General features: G+C 36.4%; 2 protein-coding genes across 4 annotated transcripts; both read left to right on the top strand.

The window, feature by feature from the left end:
* The first annotated feature begins 1,808 nt into the window (after positions 1-1,808).
* On the top strand, positions 1,809-18,078 carry LOC109050357 (villin-1-like). 3 transcript variants are annotated; one of them, XM_042731782.1, is made up of 20 exons: positions 1,809-1,957; positions 7,637-7,742; positions 7,839-7,913; positions 7,997-8,193; positions 9,922-10,030; positions 10,418-10,528; positions 10,658-10,860; positions 10,950-11,028; positions 12,054-12,152; positions 12,409-12,562; positions 13,480-13,580; positions 13,660-13,797; positions 14,084-14,242; positions 14,828-15,007; positions 15,115-15,260; positions 15,975-16,119; positions 16,207-16,395; positions 16,479-16,547; positions 16,749-16,904; positions 17,498-18,078. In XM_042731782.1, the coding sequence occupies exons 2-20, from the start codon at positions 7,665-7,667 to the stop codon at positions 17,609-17,611; spliced, it is 2,502 nt and encodes an 833-aa protein (XP_042587716.1). In that variant the 5' UTR covers positions 1,809-1,957; positions 7,637-7,664; the 3' UTR covers positions 17,612-18,078. The 3 variants fall into 3 exon arrangements, with proteins under 3 accessions (XP_042587716.1, XP_042587715.1, XP_042587717.1); XM_042731781.1 differs by lacking the exon at positions 1,809-1,957 and adding an exon at positions 4,154-4,289; XM_042731783.1 differs by lacking the exon at positions 1,809-1,957 and adding an exon at positions 4,160-4,285.
* A 1,500-nt stretch (positions 18,079-19,578) lies between these two features.
* On the top strand, positions 19,579-24,249 carry LOC122138521 (spermine oxidase-like). Its single transcript, XM_042731780.1, has 3 exons — positions 19,579-20,912; positions 21,692-21,875; positions 23,778-24,249. The coding sequence occupies exons 1-3, from the start codon at positions 19,723-19,725 to the stop codon at positions 23,895-23,897; spliced, it is 1,494 nt and encodes a 497-aa protein (XP_042587714.1). The 5' UTR covers positions 19,579-19,722; the 3' UTR covers positions 23,898-24,249.
* The last annotated feature ends 605 nt before the right edge of the window (positions 24,250-24,854 follow it).

The following is a 24,854-nucleotide window of genomic DNA, read 5'->3' as shown; positions in this document are numbered from 1 at the left end:
TCGCTGAGGAGCCGAGCCGGTGACCTGGCGGCTTAGCCGTGGTACAGCAATGGTGGCAACGGGACGGGACGGGACGGGACGGGACGTCTCCGCTCCCTCCTTCAGGGAACGAGGGTTACCATACGTAACCGAGACATTCACTGTCAGTCAGTCACTCTCATCGTCACGTCGGTGACCGACGAATTGGGATCCCTACCAAAGTGCCATGGGTGCTGCCCCTTCCAGTGTCCTGTGCGAGCCGTCCACGCCCCTATTATGTGTAGGCTGGGGCTTGGAACAAGTAGTTCCACTCACCATTGTCAAAGCACTACCTCACTGGGTGAGACTGGATAACACTGGGAAAACGTACCCGTTCCGCTTGCAACAGGGACGCTGCGGAAGCCCCATCCTTCCCGAAGGAGTTTTCGGAAGCAAATATACATATAGCATCCATTTAGGTGTATATGGAGAAATTTGAGGTGATTAAAACCCTCTTGGGAAGTCAGAAGTCTGCCGGGGAAACACAGGCTCTAAGGCTATATCGTGGACTATACACATCCGATTCAGGCTTTGCCACCATCCCAGAGGGCGGCAGCGTGGCCGAATCTAAATCGGACACCACTCCCTCTGATGTTGAGATCAACATCTGGTTTTGGGGAGGCCCACTGGATTCCGTGGGTCTTTTAGTGCTGAGGCGCACAGGGGAATTGGCTGCTTGCAACACGACAGGGGGTAGTGCAGCCTGAAGTGCGCAACCCACTCGACTTGGGAACGACCACCGCTGAAGCGCCGTCTCGCCAACACACGAAGCTTCCGAGAGCGTGCTGAACTGTAGTTCACAGCAGACACAGTTGAGCAGAACGATACTAACGCTCGGCTCCAAAGCGAAAAGCTGGTATGCATTGCACCTGCTGCCTTCTTATACTCACGCTGTGATCATCAGCGGCAGCTGGATCCAATAATTGCATGCCAATGTGCATTGGCTTGTTTTAGTTTACACTCGAAGTAGATTGGTCTATCGAAGTGATATCCCAATTAATCGGTCACCGACGTGACGTCGAGAGTGACAGATTGAAAGGGAACTGTAAAAAAAATCTGATTTTTTTCTATAATTTAGAAATTTGAAATAAAAGCTAGAAAAATAAATGCAAATTACTGAAAAAAAAAAAACGATTTTATGTTTATGATATTGTAACATTTTTATAGTGTGAAAGTCATTTTTAGTACTTTGTATGTACTTTCTTCTTTGAAGGTACATTCCATGGCTTCAAAGTGGCTTCCAAGGTCCCATAATGTCATGTCTCATTATCTAAAAAAAGTTTTAGACAAAACCAACTAAATATTTAATGAGTACAATGCTTAGTTTTGGGCAAAAATGTAATCATAAATAAGAAAAACTGACATATAGTCCTTCAAACACCATTTTTATTCTTTCTTTCTGGAATAATGATGCTGAAAATTCAGCTTTGCAATGTAGGAATAAATCAAACATTTTAAAAATATATTATAAAAATATGTTAAAATAATAATACTATGTAATAATATTTCATATTATAATTATAACTGAAATATTTTAATAATATTATTTTAATTTTATATATATATGGACCTGCTTTGATGCCTTCCCACCTTTAGGCAGCATTTTTTTGATTTGACACAGAATAGCTGAAGCCCAACCTCCACTGAGGCCTAACACACTCTGCAGCACATTCATAAAAGCTGGTTCATGGAGCTGAACTAACACCATGTTAACGTGTGCCCTGGATTATGTAAGAGAAGGAGCTGAGTTAGAACTGAAGCATTAGAGGCTCACTGCTTTTTCCCCGGGTGGCAGCGGCTGGTTAATGAGTTTGAGGAAGGAGAGGGGAGCGGCCACATTCTGGAGGCTGAAGTTCACCTAGAGACAGTTTGAAAGTGAAAAGATAGGAGAGGAGCCTACACTCAGCTGCCAAGGACAGAAACACCCTGTCTAACGAAGGTAGGAAACATTCCCTGCAATGCATAGAATTACTTTGAACTGTAAAAACTGTAATTTCAGAGACTTTTGATGGAGTTCAAATCATTTGGTGTAAACTTCATGCATTATCTAATGCAAGAGCTTGTGCAACCCCTATTGTGGTAACATTTTATGGTAGAACGTGTGTTGCATGTTAAGGGAGGGTCTTGTAAAACATAAATTAGTAAATTTAGAGCAACTTCATTCTCAATTTTCCCTCTTTCCCATGCATCCTTCACAATGTAATTCACAAAGGCTCTACTGTTGGTTGCAAAAGGTCAAACAGAGCACAACAAACAGGGGTTACTGTAGTAGGCTAACAGTGAGCCACTGTATATCTCACTAATAATCACCAACCCACTTTTGATGGTCTGTTTAACTCTCAAAAGATCTGACCAGCTCAGTGGTGTCCGGGTGTTTCGTAACCTACTTCACTTGCCAAAAAAACTCAGAAAAGATGGTCTGCACTGATGCTATAGACTACAAGAATGTATAGAAGGAGTATGCTGAGGTTCACCAAGGGAGGCTTTAACCTTTTCATAACAGAGGAAACATTCAACATAACCTGCATCTATTTATTTTTAAACCTTTTATCCACTTGTCATGGCATACTCGATTCATTCTGTAATTATGCATGGACTTTGGACTTGTAGTAAGCTACACTACCTACCAGTCAAAAGTTTGGACAGACCTACTAATTTTTATATTTGCCCCCAAAACTAAATTTAAGCATTTCAGCAGAAGACTCAAAAGTCAAGTGTTAACATTATGAGAAATATAAGTTCAGTCAAGTGTGTCCAAAGTTTTTACCTGTATTAGTTGCATGTAATACCAGTGAAGTGAAAGAGTTAACCAGTAATGCATTCCAGTCCAGATTAGAGCATATTTTCGCACTCTTTGAATTTAAGCTTTAAATCAGGGTTATTTTGACTCTAGAAATATGTTTTCTGGATTTCTTTTAGAAGAATTGTAGTTTTTCAGAACAGTCCATGACACAAAAGGTTTCTAGTTTATAAGAATAGTTCATTTAAAATAAAATGCTGCCATCATTTAAAATAAAATCCTGCCATCATTTACTCGCCCTCATGTTGTTCCAAACCTGTATGACTTTCTTTCTTCTGCAGAACTCAAAAGGGGATATTTTTGTATAAGCTTAAACTGTTTTTAATCACACAGTAAAGGTTAATTGGGACCAAAACAACACTGTGTTTACAAAGACATTCAACAAAATATCTTCATGTTCTGCATAAGAAATCTTGAAACAACATGATGACAGCATTTTCATTTTTAGGTGAAACATCCCACAATTTCATCCCACAGGTTCACAATCACATAAACTGATGTCATCTAAGTAACTGTCATTATTTCATTGTTAGATATGACCTCAGGCTTTTGAGGCTCTTCTTCTCCTTAAGTGTATATTTGTTTCTTAGCAGATCAGATATGAGATAACGTATTCAGAACTTATGGGAATGCAGTGTAACTCGTGAATTTCTAAAAATGTCTTATTCATCTCAGAACACAATTCCTCCTGCACAAGCAAAGAAATACATACTGCACTTGGGCAATTTAGGAAATGTCTTCAGGTATAAGCACAGCATCCTGCAAAAAAATCAGGAAAAATATATGGAATTCCATAGAATATCTAGGCCACGACTTCCCTCAGAATATAAAAGGAAATAAAATACTACAAGGTTTTTTTAAAAATAGCTTTCAAATTTAAAGACAGACCAGAATGTTTTAAAATAAATAAATAAAAATACTGAACAATTAGGAAAAAGGTATGGAAAATATTTAGAAATGTATTTTACATTTTTTAAGGCCATTAAATGTCATACCTGGAAAATATCACAAAATCTAATTTAAAATATAATATATTTTTCAATATCAATATATTTTTCAACAAATAAAAAGTCATTATCAGAAGGAAATCAAAAGTCAGAAGGAGATCTCAATGGTATCAATATAATTTCAACACAACACAAAATGTAAAGGACAAATATGTGCGACACCTGATGGGCTGGTGTGGAGAGGTAAATAAACATATCTGTTTCACTCTCTTGTTCAGAGATATCTGTACTGGGGAGGGGGGCGAGATGAATGACTTATGCCTGTAACCACAGATATGACACACCTGTATGCATATCACCTGCTGTTGCCATATATGGCCCTGAATGAATGAACACAGAAAGAGATAAAAGTGCAAGGGTTGTAAAGTAGAGAGAGCGAGAGAGTGTTGCACAGTCTCCACCACTGTCTGTGAACCAGCAGCACCTTTACCTGGCTGCTTCCTTCTCGATTCCTCCGGTGGTAGGTGAATTCCTCTTACTCTCGCTCTTTCCATTGCAGAAAAAGACCTTTAACTTTGAAGATGCTCATTCTAAGTGATTCATTAGCCAAACAGACTGTAAATGTTAACCCTGCAAAAGAAGAAAAAAGGAAAACCCAGTTAAATTTAGTACATAATACAGCAGTGCTTTTTATTTGAAATATAAGAATATTATTCAGCGGTTATGCCTAAATATTTAGCATGAATTAATCATTTTAATTAAACTTTTATCACCAGTGAAAAAAACAACAGCAGAAATAATAAAAACTAAAATTAGAAATACGCTGGACAAACTAACACTAATCTAACATTAAATACATTTCTTGAATCAATTAAGTGTATCATTTGAAGTGTTTGACAAAAATGGACAACCCATAAATTTATACTTAAAATATTCCCTAAAAAGTTCCTCCATGGTTTCCAAATGAGAAAATTAATTTGCGACTGTGCTTTCATGGTGAAATGTCCTTCGCTTGATATTGTTTGGCGTTTAAGCTTGTTTGCTGTTATTCATTATGAGAATTCATAGTGTCGATTATTAACTGGTGGACAAAAACATGCCTTTGATTTAAGTGGCTTTATATTTGAATAACTACATGCTATTTTTTTATATTACATTGTATATTATAACTGTGCATTGTATAATCTGATGTGCTGATATGCTTTGGTCTGAAACAGAAGGTTAGGTTGGCCGTGATGGACAGTTTACAGGAAGAATATTAATCAGGGTTATAGGGAAGGAGGTGGAGATCAGACATGTACACAGCACTGCCAGGCCTGATCAAACACCGGACTGTTTGCGCTGATACACCGCGTCTAGTAATTCTGGAGGGCAGATAATTTGTGATATGTCATTGTTACTGTAACAGCAGAGTGGAGCCGTTAAGACATTATTGCACTAACAACGTAACTTCTAGGATTTAGTTAGGAAATATGAACCTTTGCACAGGGCAGAGGGTTTGTGATTGGTGATTTAAGGGTTAGCACAATCTGCTCGATACAACCCCCTAATAAAACCCAACCATCCAATCAAACAAGAGAGATTGAGTCATCCGTATTATCACACCATATCACCATCTATGCTGCAAGGTACCAGGCAAACATAAAAAGATGTTGATAAGGAGGCTCATAAATTTGGGACATGCAAACAAAAAATGATCCTCATAGGGTGTGTGTAGATATATATAGGGTGTGAATATTGTATATGTGTATATTATTTGTTGATAATGACCAGCTCACTGTACATGATCTGACATTTTGCTTGGCTACTTATAAATAAATTGATTTTGGTGACATTAGTTTGATGTGAGAAGAAAAAGACTGACACTGTGAGGATGAATACATGTCACATTGACTGAAAGATGTCATAAGCATAACATTCCATGTAAAAGCTATTATCAGGTGCGATGAGTCCGCATGATTTGATAGTAGCTTCCTGCTTAATTTGTTAAAAACACCACCACAAATGGATGATAGTAGCCAAGCAACGGCAAGTTTCTTAAATCAGTGTAACCAGGATGTGGACGTGAGGACAGAGAGGATGTGGTTGGTAGAAGTCATGGTTTAGAAACACAGACACTATTCCTTGCTAGCTACATAGTTTGCAGCATATTTCAACAGATGGGTGGTTTGTACACAACAAAGACCAAGCAAACGCAATATAATCAAATTTTAAAGTCCCCTGACTATCATAAACCACATACGACTTCCTTTAGAACATAATGGTCAGTTACCTAAGCAAATGTAGAGAATATTCATATAATAAATAGTAAAAGCGGTTCAGTAATGCAATAAACGTTATGGTTAAATTAAATCTGTACTGATTCATTGTATCGAATCAAGTTTGTATCTAATCAAGGTAGTTTAGTGCAAAAAAAAAAAAGTTTTGTCTTTGTTTTCAGAAAAAAAAAATTAAACATCCATTAAACAAGATCTAATAATTTCAGAACCAAACTTGCAGGAGATATTGATGATTGTTTTCAGAGATTATATCATGAATTGGCAATTAAAAACAAATGTTCTGCATAAAGAAAATTAAGCTTGTTTTAGGAAGATGTTTACATTTTGATATTATTTTCATAACAATTAAGCATCTTTTATGTAACTAGAATATATCTTGAACTTAGCTTTTGTCCTTGCAGATTTAATGCATAAATCTAACTAAACAATTCTAAATATAGAAAAAGGAAGAAATAATGAAAGAAAAGTCCTCTTCTAAAAGGGACTAAAGAGAATAATCAAAAGAAACTTCATAAATAAAAACACTGAAGCATTCTGAAATGGCATATTACCTGATAATCCTCTCATAGGTTTATCATGTTTTAGCAATGTTTATATAGAAATAACAATTATTTGTGGTTTGAACTATGTGCTCAGTGCAGTAGATAAAGTGCAGGACTGTGGGGCTTGATCATGTCCTGACATCTCAGCCACATTTAATGATAACTGCTGTGGATATGTAGGCGTAGTATTTTTACAGATTTGCAACTGATATCTGACATGAGGCTTTCACTTCCTTTCCCAGGGGTGGCTAACTAGCTTTCTTCCGTAAGAGTTGTGTAACTGTAGCTTTAGTGTCTGGTTTTACTAATGCATGAACTGAATTGCACTTTTGCCTTTGAACGGCACTAAGGAACCCTAACATGAAAGAAATCATTAAACAGTATATTAAAGGAACAGTTAATGCAGTTTCAAGCTGCTGAGTTTTATACAATTTATAGTGACCAAGTCCAAAAACAACAAAAACCATGAAACTTCTGACACCATATTATAGCTTCATAGGATGAACAGATTTCATTATTATCAAAAGGTAATTATTCACTGAAAATCTTCCATTTTATTCCAAGTCTAAGAACTGTAATATCAAATACGGCATGTTTAGGGGAAAAAAATAACTGCCTATAGGTTTAGGATGACATGAAGGTGAGTAAATAATGACGGAACATTAACTTTTACTATTTTTCCTTGTTATACTGTAAGGTCACATGAAGGATAAAGCGTACAGTAGATAAAAGAAAATGGGGTCCATAAACAGCTATAATAACATTTATTTGCTTGTGGTTGTGAGCTGGAAAGGAAAGTTAGATGCACAAACACATTAGCTCATACACAGGGAAGTTGTGGCCTAATGGTGTGTGTTCACGGTGTGTGTGTGTTCACTGCTGTGTGTGTGCACTTTGGATGGGTTAAATGCAGAGCATGAATTCTGAGTATGGGTCACCATACTTGGCTGTATGTCACGTCACTTTTAGGATATGTATGCTTTGTAGTTCTAAGAAAACAACCTGTATCTTTGAACTCAAGTAATTTCTATCCAACCCTCTCTCGTCCAGGTATTTCCCTGAGACTTAAGCTGGCACCATGCCACAGGATGTCAAGACCGATGTTCCCAAAGTCCTCAACAAAACCACACCAGGACTTCAGATATGGAGAGTGGAGGTAATGATATTACTTTGTCAAATTACTGCAGTCGACATTTGGGATACGGACACTTAGCAAATCATTAATCATTCTTCTTTTTAAATTATTGGTCAGAACATGGAGCTCGTGCCCTGTCCATCTAATACATTCGGGCAGTTTTTTGAGGGAGACAGCTACGTAATACTCTACGTAAGTATCAGCGCTTAGTGTCCTAATTGACTCATTTAAGCTGACAAAAACTAACCGCTAAAGAAAAACCAACTCATTTTCAGACTCACAAGACCAGCAACAACTACACCTATGACATCCATTATTGGCTGGGCAAGGAGACCTCCCAGGATGAGCAGGGAGCAGCAGCGATATACACCACGCAGATGGATGAACACCTAGGGGGCGCTGCTGTGCAGCACCGTGAGACCCAGGGTCACGAGAGCGCCACCTTCCAAGGATACTTCAAACAAGGCATCATGTAAGCCAGGGGTCGAGTAGTCATCATGCCCACAGACCATTGGCTGAACGTCTCATGCATATGGCACACAAAATTGGAAACACTGCAGGAGTGTCGAAGTCGTCATGGGATTGGTTGAATTCTACAGGATTTCCGCGTATTGTGTTTGTCGCATTCTTTAACGTTTTGCCGGGAAACAAAGATACAAACAAAGATGAAAGCCGCCGTGTTTACAACTGTGACGACGAAGATTATTAGGATGAACTAAACGCTGGATTTTCAAAAGTATGTGAAATATTTAAAGTTTGCGGCATAGAATCTTTAAAATATGTCCGCAAGGTTTACACACCGTTCTGTTATTGTGGCGACATTTCCACGCCCTGAAACGTGATGATGAAAGAAACGAACTGTGATTAGTTGTTTGACATGTCAGTCAAACGGCCTCATGGGTGGGCCTTGGCCAATAAAAGCTGCCATGATTTCCAGACCTTCAGTCTGTTAGTTTGTGGTAATAGTGAAAAGAACGATTTTTTTGAACAGCAGAAAAAAAAAAGTGTGAAACACTTGACTGAAACAAATATACATTGTTTTATAGAAGATGGTGTTCTCCTGTGCCAAGAGCCAGTATGAAACATTTCGCCGGTTACTTTTGCTTTTTCCGTGCAGCTTTCAGCGGGTGGGACTGTTAGTAATATTAAAGTAACGTGAATGAATGAGACAGTAAAGAGCGGGACATGCTTGATATTAAAAAGACAGACAGAATTAATTAAACTCAAAGCCGTGAAACAGAACTCAATCCGCTATACATATATATATTTTCAAGAATTTTTATTTTCAAAAATAAAAATTTGGCTCTTTGGTGAAAAAAGGTTCCTGACCCCTGATGTAAGCCATTGCTTGAACCTTGAACCAGCAACCTTGAATGAATCTAACCAAAACACTTCACCCCAAAATAATAATAGTAAATTAGAAAAAAATAATAATAATAATAATAATAATAATAAAACAGATTTTATATTTTGGTTAAATAATAATATTTTAGTACCATTAGAATTCTTTGCTAACAAATAAATAAAAATAAACTAAATTTTGCACAAAGAAATGAAGCCTATAAGATATTAGGTTTAGATATTCATTTTAACTGAATAACAATTAGACACAGTCTTTTTACTGTGAGGTTTCCATGTTTAACTTTTGAGTAGAATTATTCTCAAATGTTGCTCTGATTATAGATTGTTCTTTGTTTAAACTGCATATATTTAAATGGCATGTAAGTTACATTACAGTAATGAGAATGTATGGAGTGAAAAAAAAATAGACTAATTGTCAAAATGCAAAAATAAATAAATAAAATCCTTTTATTGCTCCTAAGAATTTACCTTAATTGTATTTATGAGAAACATCACTTCCAATTTTTTATATTTTGCTTTTGAGGGTGAAATATGACCATGACATTGTTGGCAGGAGTCATCCCTTATAGTTTATGGTATAAATAAATGACATTTTCAAGGGGAGTTCACACCGTTGCACATATTTTCCTTTAATCATAATTTCCACCACCGAGCCTCTTTATTTTAAGATGCTGTGAGAAGCATATGACTTTATAATGCTTCTCTTAGTCACAAAGATTAAAATTTTTTTTAAAGAAATTAAACGTAAAAAAAAAAAAGTTTACGGAGAAAGACTTCTTCTTTTCATGAAGTGAGTAAAAGTGAGTAACAGTTGATAATTTTAATCTCTTTATTCCAGATACAAAAAAGGTGGAGTTGCATCTGGTATGAAACAAGTGGAGACGAACACGTACAACATTCGCAGACTGCTGCATGTGAAGGGAAATAAGCATGTAGTTGCCGGAGAGGTAAGAATAGCCCCAGTAACAACAGAAGAACTCAAAAACCCACTACAAAAAGACATGTGGTGTAAAAACCCCAGTGTCATTTTACTACTCTTTTTTTTTTTTTTCATGTGTCAACAACACAAAAATCAACTGCTCACATTAAGCTTTATTGAAAATAATCCAGCCCATGTTAATTTTAAACACATTTTAAGATACTCTACATGCCATGCATTTATTTGCTACTTAAACATCTAATACACATATGCATGCACATAATGAATTGCTATTATATACCTTGCCTTTAAAGACTATGTGTCTTATCCCAGATTAATATGGAAAGGCAGCTATAAGTAAGCATGTTTTCCACCAGAAAGTGTAAATAATGAGGTTCAATCCCACTACATTCAGGTGGAAATGAGCTGGAAGAGCTTTAATCAAGGAGATGTGTTCCTGCTGGACTTGGGGAGTCTGATCATTCAGTGGAATGGACCCAAGAGTAACCGAATGGAGAGGTTAAGGGTAAACCATTAGAATTGATTTGCAATGCAAAAATACCCTTCAGTGATGAAAACTATCACGTTCTTGATGCAGATGGTGTATCTCACCACATCTGCACAGTAAGTTCATTAAAGACTTTTGTTTTCATAGGGAATGAACCTAGCAAAGGACATTCGGGATCGAGAAAGGGGTGGTCGAGTACAAGTGACTGTAGTGGAAGGAGATGATGAGAAGTCTTCAGAAGACGCAATGAAATTGATGATTAAGGCAATGGGGGAGAAAAAACAAATCAAAGATGCCATCCCAGATGAAATTGTGGATGAGAAACTCAAGACTGCCATTAAACTCTTTCAGTGAGTTCAATAGTTTAACCCACAAAAATTAAAGCATGTGTAAAGCAAAAATATGTGCTACAGCTAAAACAACTAACTTCTGTGAAAAGTATTTCAGATGCTCAGGGGAACCTTGTAGTGCAGGAAGTGGCAGTGAAACCTCTCACACAAGACCTACTGAAAACTGAGGTATGACTAATCCTGACCAGCAACCCAAACTAAACCCTACAGCATACAGTATACAGGCCATGATGATAGCATATATAGCGCATATATATATATATATATATATATATATAGATAAATAGATAAAAAAATAAAAATATAAAAAAATATATACATAAAAAGAAAACAAGATAGATAGATAGATAGTTAAATGTCACTCTTTTACCTTTGTCAAAGTGCACAGGTGCATTTCATTGATCGCAGCTGGGAGGTACATGGGATGAAACAGTAAGGCTCATAAAATAGTTAACCCATGATAAGGGGTAGACCGAATCAGCATAATGTGTACACCTACGTAGTGGATACCTGTCAAGATAAGACATAAGGAACACAGTCATGCTCACAACACAGCCTGACCTGGTCATGTGGTTGTGATGCAAATATAAAAGAGTATCGTACAAAATAAGTCATTATGAAATGCTGTTGGCAAACCATTTTGCTTCTGTATTCAGACATAACTTCAAAATGGATGTTTGGTGTGAGAAATGTATCGCGAGACTTGATTTTATTAATCAGGTATTGATTGTGAAAAGTGAAAATTAAAGCCAAGGATTGAGCTGAATATAGCTGGTGGAAATAGGCTAACAAGAAACAGAAGTTTGTGACTTTAACCGCAAAATAAAGTTGTTTTCGATATATTTTGATAGAAGATAATGAAAAAATGAATAACGTGCATCAATGAATTGTGAACCAAGACCAAGACCATAGATTTAAATAGTACACAGAATAAAATCTTGTCTTGAAAATGACAAAAATGTTGATTTGAGATGAAGAAGTGGAACAAAAAGGCACCCAGAAAGGAAACAAGCAAGTTGCAGGATGAATGGCTATTCAAATGCTAAATGAGCATATAATCCTCATTGCGATATAAAAGTGCATGGGTCTCAAAAACAAAGAGTTTGATACTTTTGCACGAACATTGAAGAGAAACTGAAAGACCCACTTTAAAAGTGGAAAATATGCCAAGTGACATTTGATTCCTGTGATAGGACTGCTATCTGCTGGATCAAGGCGGTATAAAGATCTTTATCTGGAAGGGCAAAAAGGCATCAAAAACTGAGAGAGCAGAATCTCTGAAGAAAGCAGAGGTGAGTCTTACACCAATGAAGCACTAATCAAAGTATGCTTTTCACAAGGGACTCATTCAAAAAAAAAAAAACTAAAAAAAAACCTCAGATCCATTTCTGTGACATAAGGACATTTGTATACAATTATTACTGTATACAGCCCAATATTTCTAACCTCAGCATAGTATATTGCACCAAAAGTTATTGCAATCATACATATATCAAAATCTTGCTAAAGAAACACTTGATCATCTCACTTTCTGTTTTATTGTTCTAGGCCTACATAAAGGCGAAAGGATATCCTACATCCACCTACGTAGAGACAGTAAGCGAAGGAGCAGAATCATCAGTGTTCAAGCAACTCTTCCAGAAGTGGACGGACAAGGGACAGACAGTTGGATTGGGCACCACTCACAGTCCAGGGAAAATAGGTGAATGTGGCTTACTAATGTAAAGAAAGCATTATACAATAAATACATCCTAATTTATATAATTGAAAACACAGTCATGTACAGTTGCAGTGACAGTCTAAAAATGCCATGCAAGGATTCAAATCAGTGAATCACTTGTTGAAACAATTTCTTTACATGAATCTTTCAAACAAAATGGTTCACTATCAGACAGTCAATCAGTCTTTTGAATGCAATATATGAGAGAGGCTCCTTTAAAAAGAAAGCATTTGATTATTGATCTCTTATACTGCATGCACAATACTGCTATGTATTTTTTGTGTTTGTTCAGAAAAAGAGTAGTTATAGTTAAACATTTTTGTTACTTGAAACAAATAAACTGAAAATAAAGCTAAAATAATTTATAAAATAATAATAATACTACAATTATATTATATAAAATAATATAAAATAACTTCATTTCAGCTTTTTGTCAAAGAGACATTACAAAAATAACACTAAAACTAAAGTAAACGTTAAAAATATATATTTCACTAATACTTTGACTAATATTAATACTACAAAAATCTAAAAATATATTGACAATTTGACTGAAACTAAGATAACACTGATCAGGAAAAAAAGCAATTTTGGATATTTTCACACCACTGAAAAATGTTAGTTGCATTGCTATTTCAGTTAGCACTGCTCAAATGACCAGTACTATGCAGGCAATCATCTATGTACAAGAATAAGGCAGCGTGTATACAGGATGTGGTCTAAAAACAGCTGTGGTGAGATGCTAATAAAAACAATGGCATCCATTTGTTCTGTGTACACTGGTCAACAATTTAAAACAATAGAATAGACAAAACAAAACAAGAATGCATCCTATATGAATGTCCCCTTAGAAACCCATGATTCTGACTCTACTATGTTATGGTTTCTGCTTTCTGTAGCCAAGGTTGAGCAAGTGAAGTTTGACGCCACCTCAATGCATGCCAGACCTGACTTGGCTGCACAGCAGAAAATGGTGGATGATGGGTCAGGCGAAGCCGAGGTCAGTGAAATGACCTTTCATTGCCTTACATTCATCTCATTGAAACAGAACTCATTACATGAATGTGTTCATCTCTCAGGTATGGAGGATAGAGGACAATGAGCCCGTCCCTGTGGAGAGGAAGTGGCTTGGCCACTTCTACGGTGGGGACTGTTACCTCATTCTCTACAAATATGAAGTCAACAGCAAACTACACTACATTCTGTACATGTGGCAAGTAAGTGTCTCTTCTGTCCTTATTTAACCATCGGATATTGTAATCTAATCCTGTACAAAGAACATTTTTCAATTTTTCTGAAAGAAGTCTTGCTCACCAAGGCTGCATTTATTTGATCAATAATACAGTAAAAACAGAAATGTTGTGAAATATTATTATTAGGTAAAATATTTTTTTCTATTTTAATATATTTTAAAATGTAAAATGTAAATTAAATTTAAAGTCAGGAATTTATAGAATTTTAAAGGCATTCTCAGTTCAATTCTGAATGCTGATGGCACTTTAGGGCCGCCATGCAAGCACAGCGGAGCTGACAGCTTCTGCATATCAGGTTGTGATCCTGGACCAGAAGTACAATGGAGAACCAGTACAGGTCCGTGTTCCCATGGGAAAAGAACCTATGCACCTAATGGCCATTTTTAAGGGAAAAATGGTTGTTTATGAGGTAGGTTTGTCAATCTGTTCCTATCTTATGCTGTAACAACAAAAACCGAAAACACAAAATCACTTCCTGTTTTAAAAATGATTTTGTTTCTGTTCTTGAAAAAACTACCAGAAAAAGTGCAACAGCTTGCTACTTGGACAGTACCTTCAAAGGTACAACTTTGTCCCTAGTCACTTCATAAAGGGTGCTTATTAGGAGGGAGTACCTTAAAATACTAATATGCACCTTTTATCGGCAGTTAAGATACAAAGGTGTACTTTTGAGGCTACTGCTTTAGTAGCATGCGAAAAGATTTTTTTTGCTATAAACATACCTTCAGCTGTCCAAGTTTAATTTGCAAGGACAATTAAAATATTGCCAAATATTGTCTTATCCTAACAAACCATACATCAATGGAAAGCTTATTTATTCAGCTTTCAAATGATGTATAAATCTCAATTTCGAGAAACTGACCCTTATGACTGGATTTGTGGTCCAGGGTCACAATTGTGTAGGGTGTCCCACCAGTGGTGCAGAAATGACACACTTTAACTTTAAGTTGTAATGCATGCATTCACCTCTTCACTGGTTATGACTAACTTACAGGAAGGAAGTTCCAGAGAAGGCTCCTCCCATTCTCAACCATCAGTAAGACTGTTTCATGTCCATGGAACAAATGAGTTCAACACACGTGCTGTTGAGGTGCCTCCGCGCTCATCTTCTCTGAACTCCAACGATGTGTTTATGCTCAGCACAGATAAGTGCTGCTACCTGTGGTACGGCAAGGTTGGTAGTATCAAATGCTGAGAATATCTGGCATATTTCAGAAGACGTTTTTCTGCATATTTCTTACCTGTCTGTCCTACATACTTGCCTTAAATATAACTGTGCAGGGCTGCAGTGGAGATGAGAGAGAGATGGCCAAAACGCTGGCTGACATCATCTCCAAGAGGGAGAAGAATGTTATTGCAGAGGGTCAGGAACCAGCTGACTTCTGGGTAAACCTTGGCGGAAAGTCACAGTATGCCAACAGCAAAAGGTATAGCAACATTTGCACAGTGTACATTGTAAAAGAACAAATGATCTGCTTGGCTCTGTTCCAAATCCTACTGAAACAGAATTGTTGTGAAATATCATTATAAGTTAAAAATAACTGTTTTCTATTTAATATATTTTAAATTGTAATTAATTTCAGTTATTTCAAAGCTGAATTTTGTATTTATTTTGCTCCAGTCTTCAATGTAACATTGCTTTTATAGTTACAAATTACAAACATGAATTTTAATTTCAATTAATTTCTAATTCCACTTTCTTCCATTCAAATTGGAATTCTGCATCTTTTAGAATTCAATTCAAAGTCAGGAATTTAACTGGAATTTAAAAGCCATTTTTTAAAATTGTGTTTACCATTGTTATTCTTAGTGAAAAACCTTAGTGAAAATACCAATGATGCTGTAAAGAAAATTTCACCAATCAGAGAGTTGTGGCAAACAATCCTTGTGGGTTTGGTTCATGGCTTATAAAGCTTTAATAAATACTTTTTAATATCCCTATGGGCATCCCTATGTGGGTGTCAACTGTTGCACTCTATAGCACTCCTCAAATGAAGAACACAGGAGAGTGGCATAGACAACTGATTTCATTAGAGAATGCATTTTGGTATTGCTTTCTTTTCAAAGGATATATGCAATGCTGCCTACATAGACAGTCCACAAGTCTTAGGACACAGCTTATGCATTTCTTCTTTTCTCAGACTTCAGGATGAGAACTGCAGTATCACACCCCGGTTGTTTGAGTGCTCCAACCAGACCGGTCGCTTTATAGCAACAGAGATTACAAACTTTAACCAAGATGACCTGGATGAGGATGACGTGATGTTGCTGGACATCTGGGATCAGGTGAATGTCGCCGTGGTTTTCTCTCTTCAGAACTGTTCATATTCTTTCCAGACCACTAGAAAAAACAGCACAAATATGTTCTGTCAGGTCTATCTGTGGATCGGCAAAGGTGCAAATGACAAGGAGAAGCATGACGCAGTGGTTACAGCACAGGAATATCTGAAGTCCCATCCTGCAGGGCGTGACCTGGATACACCTATTCTAGTGGTGAAGCAAGGGTTTGAGCCGCCCACTTTTACAGGCTGGTTCCACGCCTGGGACCCACAAAAGTGGAGTGTAAGTAGATAACATGAGTTTCAGCATGACAATTTACTTCACAAGCGTTCGGCATAGTCAATGACATTTTTCTTCTCTTTTAGGGTGGGAAATCCTACGACCAGCTGAAAGCAGAGCTTGGCACTGCAACGGATCTCATCGAAATTACTGTGGTAGGTTATTCATTCTTCAAATGGTAGCATTTCACTAGCAATGTCTACGTCATGGGTTCAGTTACTTAGCGGATGCATGAACTGATATAATGTACAGTATAACTTGAATGCTTTTTGTGCAAAAAGCACCTTCTAAATGCATTAATGTACAGTAACAAGTGAAAGGGTACCTTCTCTGATAATTTAACACCTTGTGCACAGGATCTGACCAAACCAACCTCAAACCAAACCAACTCAAGTAACTCAACTCAAGGGGCTAACTTACCCCGTCCTGTGACGGAAACCTTCCCTCCAGAGAAGCTGGTCAACGTTCAGACAGAAGACCTTCCTGATGGAGTCGACCCCACAAGAAAAGAGGTGAACTCTTGATCTACAAACTTCTTGCACAAATCTAACATACAATGGCAAAATAAAAAAAATGCCCAAAACAATGAATATATATATATATATATAATATATATATATATATATATATATATATATATAATATATATATATATATATATATATTTCATAATCAGTGTATGAATCACAACAAATTTGAAATATAAAATTCTTAAAATAGTAAAAATTCAAATAAGAAATTTCTTACAATACTTTTAAAGAAAATAAAGCTTATTTTTAGGACTTTTTAGGATTGTTGCCTTATTTTCATGAAAAGTAAGCTTTGTGCATTGAGGTAATGATAATAAATGAGGCATTCTCATCACTGTAAAGCAACCAATCCCATTCTCATTTTACTTTATGATGATGATGATGATGATGAGTATGAATTACACATGATGGTAGTATATGCCGCTATTTTTTTTAAGTGATTAGTAAAAAAAATCTCAATTAGCAAAATCTTAATAGCACACTTTTCTTTCATTGATTTTGGAGTGAAATGTAAACATGTTTTTGTCAGATTCCTCTGTTGATAAAACTAACACACACCTCTGTCATCTATGCAGGACTATCTCTCAAACGACGACTTTAAACTGATCATGGGGATTTCTCGGAATGATTTCTATGCCCTGCCGTCCTGGAAGCAACTGAACCTGAAGAAAAAAATGGGCCTGTTTTAGGATGGGCACAAATACACTCCTGTTCTGCGAAACAGACCTCTCATGCTAAACTGTATGAATGCTAGTAGTGGTGCGATGCAAGTACACTACAGTCAGGATCATTTCCCTTTTAGAATTTTTAGATTTACATGTTTACATGTTTAATTACTTTATTTAAATGTGTCGTTTTGCGCATGCAAATTGATTTATTAGAAATTGCCATATATTATAAAACAGAATTAAGTATATTGAGTATAATTTTTTTAACAGAAAATAGGGATGATATGGGAAAATGAAGTTTGAAAATCTGTCTTTTTTACACAGGGATTTGTATTAAAGCTGCATGGTAAACTTCCAATGTAATCTTTCTTTAATTCATCTCAAGGGGAAACCTTCAAGCACTGACTAAAAGCTGCTTTACACTTAAGTGGCTTAAGCACTACAATACATTTTAATATATTTCAATAAAGATAAAATTTTTATGTTAATCATGTATACTGAGTATTAATTATAAAAGACACTGGGAGAGTTCTTTATATGGTCTTAATGTGTAATTTTCATTGGTATTAATCATTTACTGCATACAAGAGGCACACCAGCTGTCTAATGGAAAAGTCAATAAACAGGTAAAGACTCATTGTAATGGAAAATCTTTTGTTGCCTCTTTGCTAATGCAAATATTATACATTAACTTGGGCACAAATTCAATATAGAATTGTAAAACCTTTTGTGGCCCTAAGCAAAGCATTTGCATCTCAGTCTAACAAAGCAATACCATAGGCTACTTGTTTCAAAAACAGTTTTCATTTAAATAGCATACAGGTCAAAGTTTGAGAATGATAGTCAAATAAGGGCAGCCTACTAGCTTCTTAGGAAAGCTATCAGATGTTAAAGTCAAGTCATGTGTACCATCATCCCATCTGGGACGAAGAAAGAGACCTTTAAACGAGTCTAGGTTTGCTGCTCTCCACAATTGTCTCTAAAAGCAGCAAACCAGACCAGCCTGACTGGCCTCGAAGTACAGCAAAACAATGATCACGAATAAATTCTAACTAATTATATGAATATGTCTAATATTCTATTCATATATCAAAGTATAAATATCAAATTCATAAATCAAGTTGCAAACAGAAAGGTAAATAATACTGTACCTTGAGATGTTTGCTGTGGCTGCATCAAACATTAGATGGGGTTCCTGTCTTGTGATTGTTTGGGTTATTATTTTCTTTCCATAATTTTCTCGTTTTTGCTTTCTGTTTGGAGATGAGTTAGACGTTTGGAGGTTTTCGAAGTATATAGTTATTTCCTATATAGTTCATGAATTTCGGGCAAAGTGGCCAAAGAAATGATAGTTGAATAGCGCCATCTTCTGAATGAGGATGAAATGGTTAGCTCATTTTGTTGCTATCTGTATGCTAGCATAGTGTTTTTTTGTTTTGTTTTTTAAAAGTAAGTATTCTATTTAAAAGCAATACTATTCCTATGGATTTGCATATGTGGGCAATCAAAAACTGTTCTCTCATGAATAGTAGGCTACAGCGAATCTGCCCGTTTATTGGGATATTACTTGATAGTTGTGAAGTGTCATTCATCGAAGTTTAAATGTTAATAATTAAAAACAAGGCATAAAAAGTAATATTTTATATAAGTATTTATTTGGTTAGTTTAAATGGGGCTGGAATAGGTTTTCATAATAATATATTTTTCCCCCTACACAGACATTTATTTTGAACTTCACATTAATGTCGCTGTGTGCACACAGTCATTACTGTCGAGGCAGCTGTATAAAACGTGTTCGTTCATGTAGGTTCAGATAGATGATTTTATTGTGCAGCCTTCAAAGTGCAAAGGAGAGAACGTAATGCTGCGTACTATAGTGTTTGAATCTTCATCTGCCATTGGATGGACATTGCATCATCTGCATGATTATGTAAATAATTATATATTGTATGGACTACAAAGGTCAGGTTTTAAAGGTTTCCCAGCACCGGTGCATGAGGGAAGCACTGGTGCACTAGTGCAGAGTTCACTATTCTCTTATCACCTGTTCTCTCGGTTAAAAGTTGCTATTTGTTATACATTAATAAATTTTCAGCTATTCTCTCTCTAAACAGCTCAACAAAGCAGCAAGAATGAGCTCTTGTTCTGGACCAGAAGATGCTAAAGTTGTAATTGTAGGTTCAGGTTTTGCAGGGTTGGCCGCTGCAGCCACGTTGGTGAAGGCAGGATTTGAAAATGTCCTGGTTCTTGAGGCGAAGGAAAGAATTGGAGGTCGAGTGCACACCATTAAACCCTTCACAGAGAACATAATTGAAGTTGGAGCGAACTGGATCCACGGACAGAAAGGAAACCCCCTGTACAAAATTGCGAAGAAGAAGAACCTGCTATGCGAGGGACCTTCTGCATCCAAAAACATGTGTCAGCCCCGTTCTGTCACACCTCAAGATTACTTTTTCAAAGAAGATGGGAAGCAGGTCTCCAAAACAGTTGTAGATCAGGTGTGTTCGCACTTCAGCAAGCTCACAGACAAAGCTTTTGATAATGAACTCAAGCACAAGCACAGGAAACTAAGTCTTGGTGCTTATCTGGATGATGCCTTTGGTGAATCTCCTCTAGCAGCTACAGAAGATGGCCAACAAGTTTTTGAATGGTGCAAAAGGACTGAATGCACAGACGAGGCTTGCTCTAGCCTCTATGAGGTGTCTGCATCTCAGATTAGCTATTACACTGCTTTAGAGGGAGGATTTTTTAACACTTTGGGACCCGGTGGCTATCGAGCAATCTTAGATGTTCTCCTGAAAGATCTACCTTCAGGAACCATCCAGTGTAATGCACCTGTCAAGAGCATCCGATGGGATTTGGCCAAAAAAGGCCATTGTGAAGACCAAAGGTATCCTGTTCAGGTCATTTGTGAAAATGGACAGAGCTTTGAGGCAGACCATGTGATTGTCACCGTTTCTCTGGGGGTTCTCAAAGACAAAGCCTCAACCATGTTTGAACCACCCTTACCACCAACAAAGCTGTCTGCGATTGAGAATCTCAGCTTTGGCATAGTAGACAAAATATTCTTGTTTTTTGAGAAGAGTTTTTGGCCAGATGACTGTGCCGGGGTGCAGGTGTTATGGAAAGAGGGGCCTGAAGATAAAGATGTTTATGAGTCTCTGTCTGAAGAAGAAGCCTGGAAGAAGACGTGGTTCAAGAAGATCACTGGTTTTGATACAGTGGCCCGTCATCCCACGGCTCTGTGTGGCTGGATCACAGGTAGAGAAGCACTGTATATGGAGAAACTTCAGGACAGTGAAATAGGAGATATCTGTGTAAGGTATAGTAACATAAATGATTAAATATTTGACATATAATCATTTTACCATGGTTAAATATTGGTTAAAAAAATAACAATTTAATTTGTGTTTTTGGGGTCTGCACTGTGATCCGAATTTTGGTATACAAACTAATGTTGCAGTGAATGACTATGAATGACAGCCATGGTAAAATGTTTCATAGTCATTATTTTTTGCTTGGAATAAATAAAATAGAAAAGTGGGTGAAAACCAAAAGTGAATAATAGGGACTGTCGAACACTAAGAAGATTGTTTTCAGACAACACAGGACTACTGATGCAAAGTAACAGCAAATTTCCATATTCTACTTGAAGAACCTTTTCCTACAAAAACCAACCACACAGAACTTCACACAGTCAAAATCCTTGAAAGAGTTGCAATTGCTAGACATTTAATCACAGACACCAATGCCAAAATGTGAAAAAGATGTTCAAAAAGATGTTATGATCATAAAACATGGAGAGTTGGAGCAACAAGATGAACTTCAAAATCTGAACTGATACAAATATTATCAAACCACTATGGTCAGTTTAGGAGAGAACAGTGAGAAGCAGATTCTCTCCTTCAACATCTTGAATCATTTGGTCAGTGTTCTGATAGATGACGTTCAACTGTAAACTATTCAAATGTTGTATGAACCTATTCTAAGAAGGCTGGGACCTTTATAATTTGTTGGTAGAGTTTGGAACGTGTTGCAAAATGTATGGTTATCAGCAAATGGCAGTAATAATCTCAAAATGCTGACCAACTCTTTTTAAAGGTTGCTCAGGTCTTTCACAGGCTGGTCAGTGCCAGAGGTCTCAAAGACGCTGATCTCCAGATGGGGTTCTGATTCTCACGTCCGTGGCTCCTACACATTTATTCCTGATGGTGTTGATGGAGTGAAAGCACACAAGGCATTAGCATCACCTCTTCCTCCTAAAGATGAATCCAGAGGGAGGAAGGTAACCTCATAATAACTTGTACAAGTGTTTGATTGTTTTTATAACAGGTGCATCTAAAAAAAAATGTGAATATCTTGAAAATTTTTTTTTTTTTTTTTTTTTTTACCAATTTCAAAAAGTGAAACTTTCATATTTTCTAGATTCATTACATGTAAAGTAAAAATGTCAAACTTTTTTTTTTTGTTTGTTTGTTTGTTTGTTTGTTTGTTTTAATTTTGATGATTACAGCTTACAGCTCATGAAAGTCAAAAATCCAGTATCTCAAAATATTAGAATCAATCAAAAAACAAAAAGGATGTGCAAAACAGAAAAGCTCAAGCTCTTTAAAGTATGTTCATTTATGCACTCAATACTTGGTCAGGGCTCCTTAAGCACAAATGACAGCATCAGTGAGGTGTGGCATGGAAGCGATCAGCCTGTGGCACTGCTGAGGCACTATTGAAGCACAGGTTTCTTTAATAGCGGCCTATAGCTCATCTGTATGGTTGGAACGACTGTTTCTCATCTTTCTCTTGAAAATATCCCATAGATTCCATATGGGGTTTAGGTCAGACATGTTGGCTCTGGCCAATCAAGCACAGTAATATCATGGTCAGCAAACCACTTGGAAGTGGTTTTGGCACTGTGGGCAGGTGCTAAGTCCAGCTGGAAAAGGAAATCAGCATCTCCATAAAGCTTGTCAGCAGATGGAAGCATGAACTGCTCCAAAATCTCCTGGTAGACAGCTGCATTGACTTTGGACTTGATAAAACACAATGGACCAACCCCAGCAGATGTCACGTCACCCCAAATCATCACTGACTTCGGAAACTTCACACTGGACTTCAAGCAGCTTGGATTCTTTGCCTCTCCACTCTTCCTCTAGACTCTAGACCTTGATTTCCAAGTGAAATGCAAAATTACTTTAATCTGAAAAAAGGACTGGACTACTGAGCAACAGTCCAGTTCTTTTTCTCCTTTGCCAAGGTAAGATGCTTCTGACATTGTTTATGTTTTAGAAGTGGCTTGGTAGTCCTTTTCCTGAAGACGTCTGAGCGTGGTGACTCTTGATGCACTGACTCCAGCTTCAGTCCACTCCTTGTGAAGCTCTCCCAAGTGTTTGAATGGGCTTTGCTTGACAGTATTCTCAAGCTCGCGGTCATCCCTGTTGCTATTGCAACTTTTCCTACTAATTTTCTTCCTTCTAGTCAACTTTGCACTTAATATGCTTTGATACAGCACTCTATGAACAGCCACCCCTTTCAGTAATGACCTTCTGTGAGAGAGTGTCAGTGATCATCTTCTGGACCATTGCCAAGTCAGCAGTCTTCCCTATTATTGTGGTTTCAAAGAACAATAGATATCTGGAATTTATACTGTAGTCATTTAATGAAACTCAAATGTAAATATTCTAATATTCTGAGATACTGGATTTTTGACTTTTATGAGCTGTAAGCTCTAATCATCAAAATTAAAACAAAACTTTTGAAATGTTTTACTTTACATGTAATGAATCTAGAATATATGAAAGTTTCACTCTTTGAAAAAAGTAAAAAAAAATATAATTTTTTTTTAAGATGCACCTGTATATACATTACATATATTTATTTTTAAATATTTAATTATTTTCTTTTATATTTGTATATATTCTATTTTTTTATTATTTAAATTTTAGCTTTAGTAATTTTAGTACTTCAACCGATTTTATAGAAGTTTGCTGCCAAGGCGATGTTTCTAAATTTTAATTTAAGTTTTTCTTTTAAGTTTTATATTTTATTTATTTATTTTTTTCAGTAAACCAAAAAAACATTATTTTAGTTTTAACAATAGCAACACTGAAATAGTGAAAAAGACAGCATTTTACAAATTAAAGCAGTAATGAAGGTAATACCAAAATGTTTTTATTTCTCTTTGTTTTTGAAGCACCTTCAGGTGTTGTTTGCTGGTGAAGCTACACATGTGAACTTCTACACCACGACCCATGGAGCGTATCTCACAGGAGTCAGAGAAGCAGAAAGACTCATAAGCTGTTACGCTGATTGAGCATACAGTCCCAAAGAGAAGAAAACATACTTTGTTTCATAAAGATAGCATTTCACGAATTTCACATTTTATAAACTTGCTCTCACACCCGAGTCTTACACAAAACTAGTGTTTAAACGAGCCATAGGTCATTTACAGCTGCCTATCAAACATCATTATCTGTGAGTGTTTAGCTACATCCAGCTGGTCATGGTACAATGCATATCTCTGTCCTGTTAATTGTTAAACATCTCGGTGTTGTGCGTGTAGTACTGATGGAGAAATATTCTTTCCCAATCTCCAAGGAAATTTAAATAATATTTTATAAAAACGAAAGATGAGTACTTTCTTTTAATAAAATGAATTAAATAAAGTTAACGAGTGGTTCTTTATCTGTTATACAGTGCCCTCAGGTGGTATGCAGCATGGCTCATGACAAATTTAATATTGATCAACATAAAATAAAGAACTTCTGATTTTGTTTGCTGTGTAATGGCAGTGCCTTGATTTAAATGAATCGTTTATCTGGGAATATTTATGTTTGTTAATTTAAATGAATAAACCATACTGCAAATCAAACTTTCTCATTCTTATTTACTATTTTCCTCATTTTTTATTTAGAATAATGAAAAAGTTAGCAAAACTGTGAAATAACATAAGCTTGTTTAAGCTGTTTTTTCAGCAGGGATAGTAGTTAACACAAAGTTTGAATAGCCTTTGAAAAGCAGAACAAAAACATTTAAACAGAATTACCTCATACATCTCAAAGTACAACAGAACATTGTTTACGTAAAAAAAATCGAAATAAATATATGAATATGTCTAATATATAAGTCATAAATAACATGAGAAACCTACAAAGAAACCTTTAGGTCGTTGTAATTGCTGCAGCAAACTTTAGATGGCGTTCATGAGGTAAATACAGGTGTGTATTCTCCTGTCTTGTGTGTTTGGCTATTATTTTCTTTTAAATTCTCG

The sequence above is a fragment of the Cyprinus carpio genome, chromosome B9, assembly GCF_018340385.1.
Source record: "Cyprinus carpio isolate SPL01 chromosome B9, ASM1834038v1, whole genome shotgun sequence".
Lineage (NCBI taxonomy): Eukaryota > Metazoa > Chordata > Actinopteri > Cypriniformes > Cyprinidae > Cyprinus > Cyprinus carpio.
Note: the sequence above shows the minus strand (reverse complement) of the source record. Positions and strands in the feature narration are given on the sequence as shown.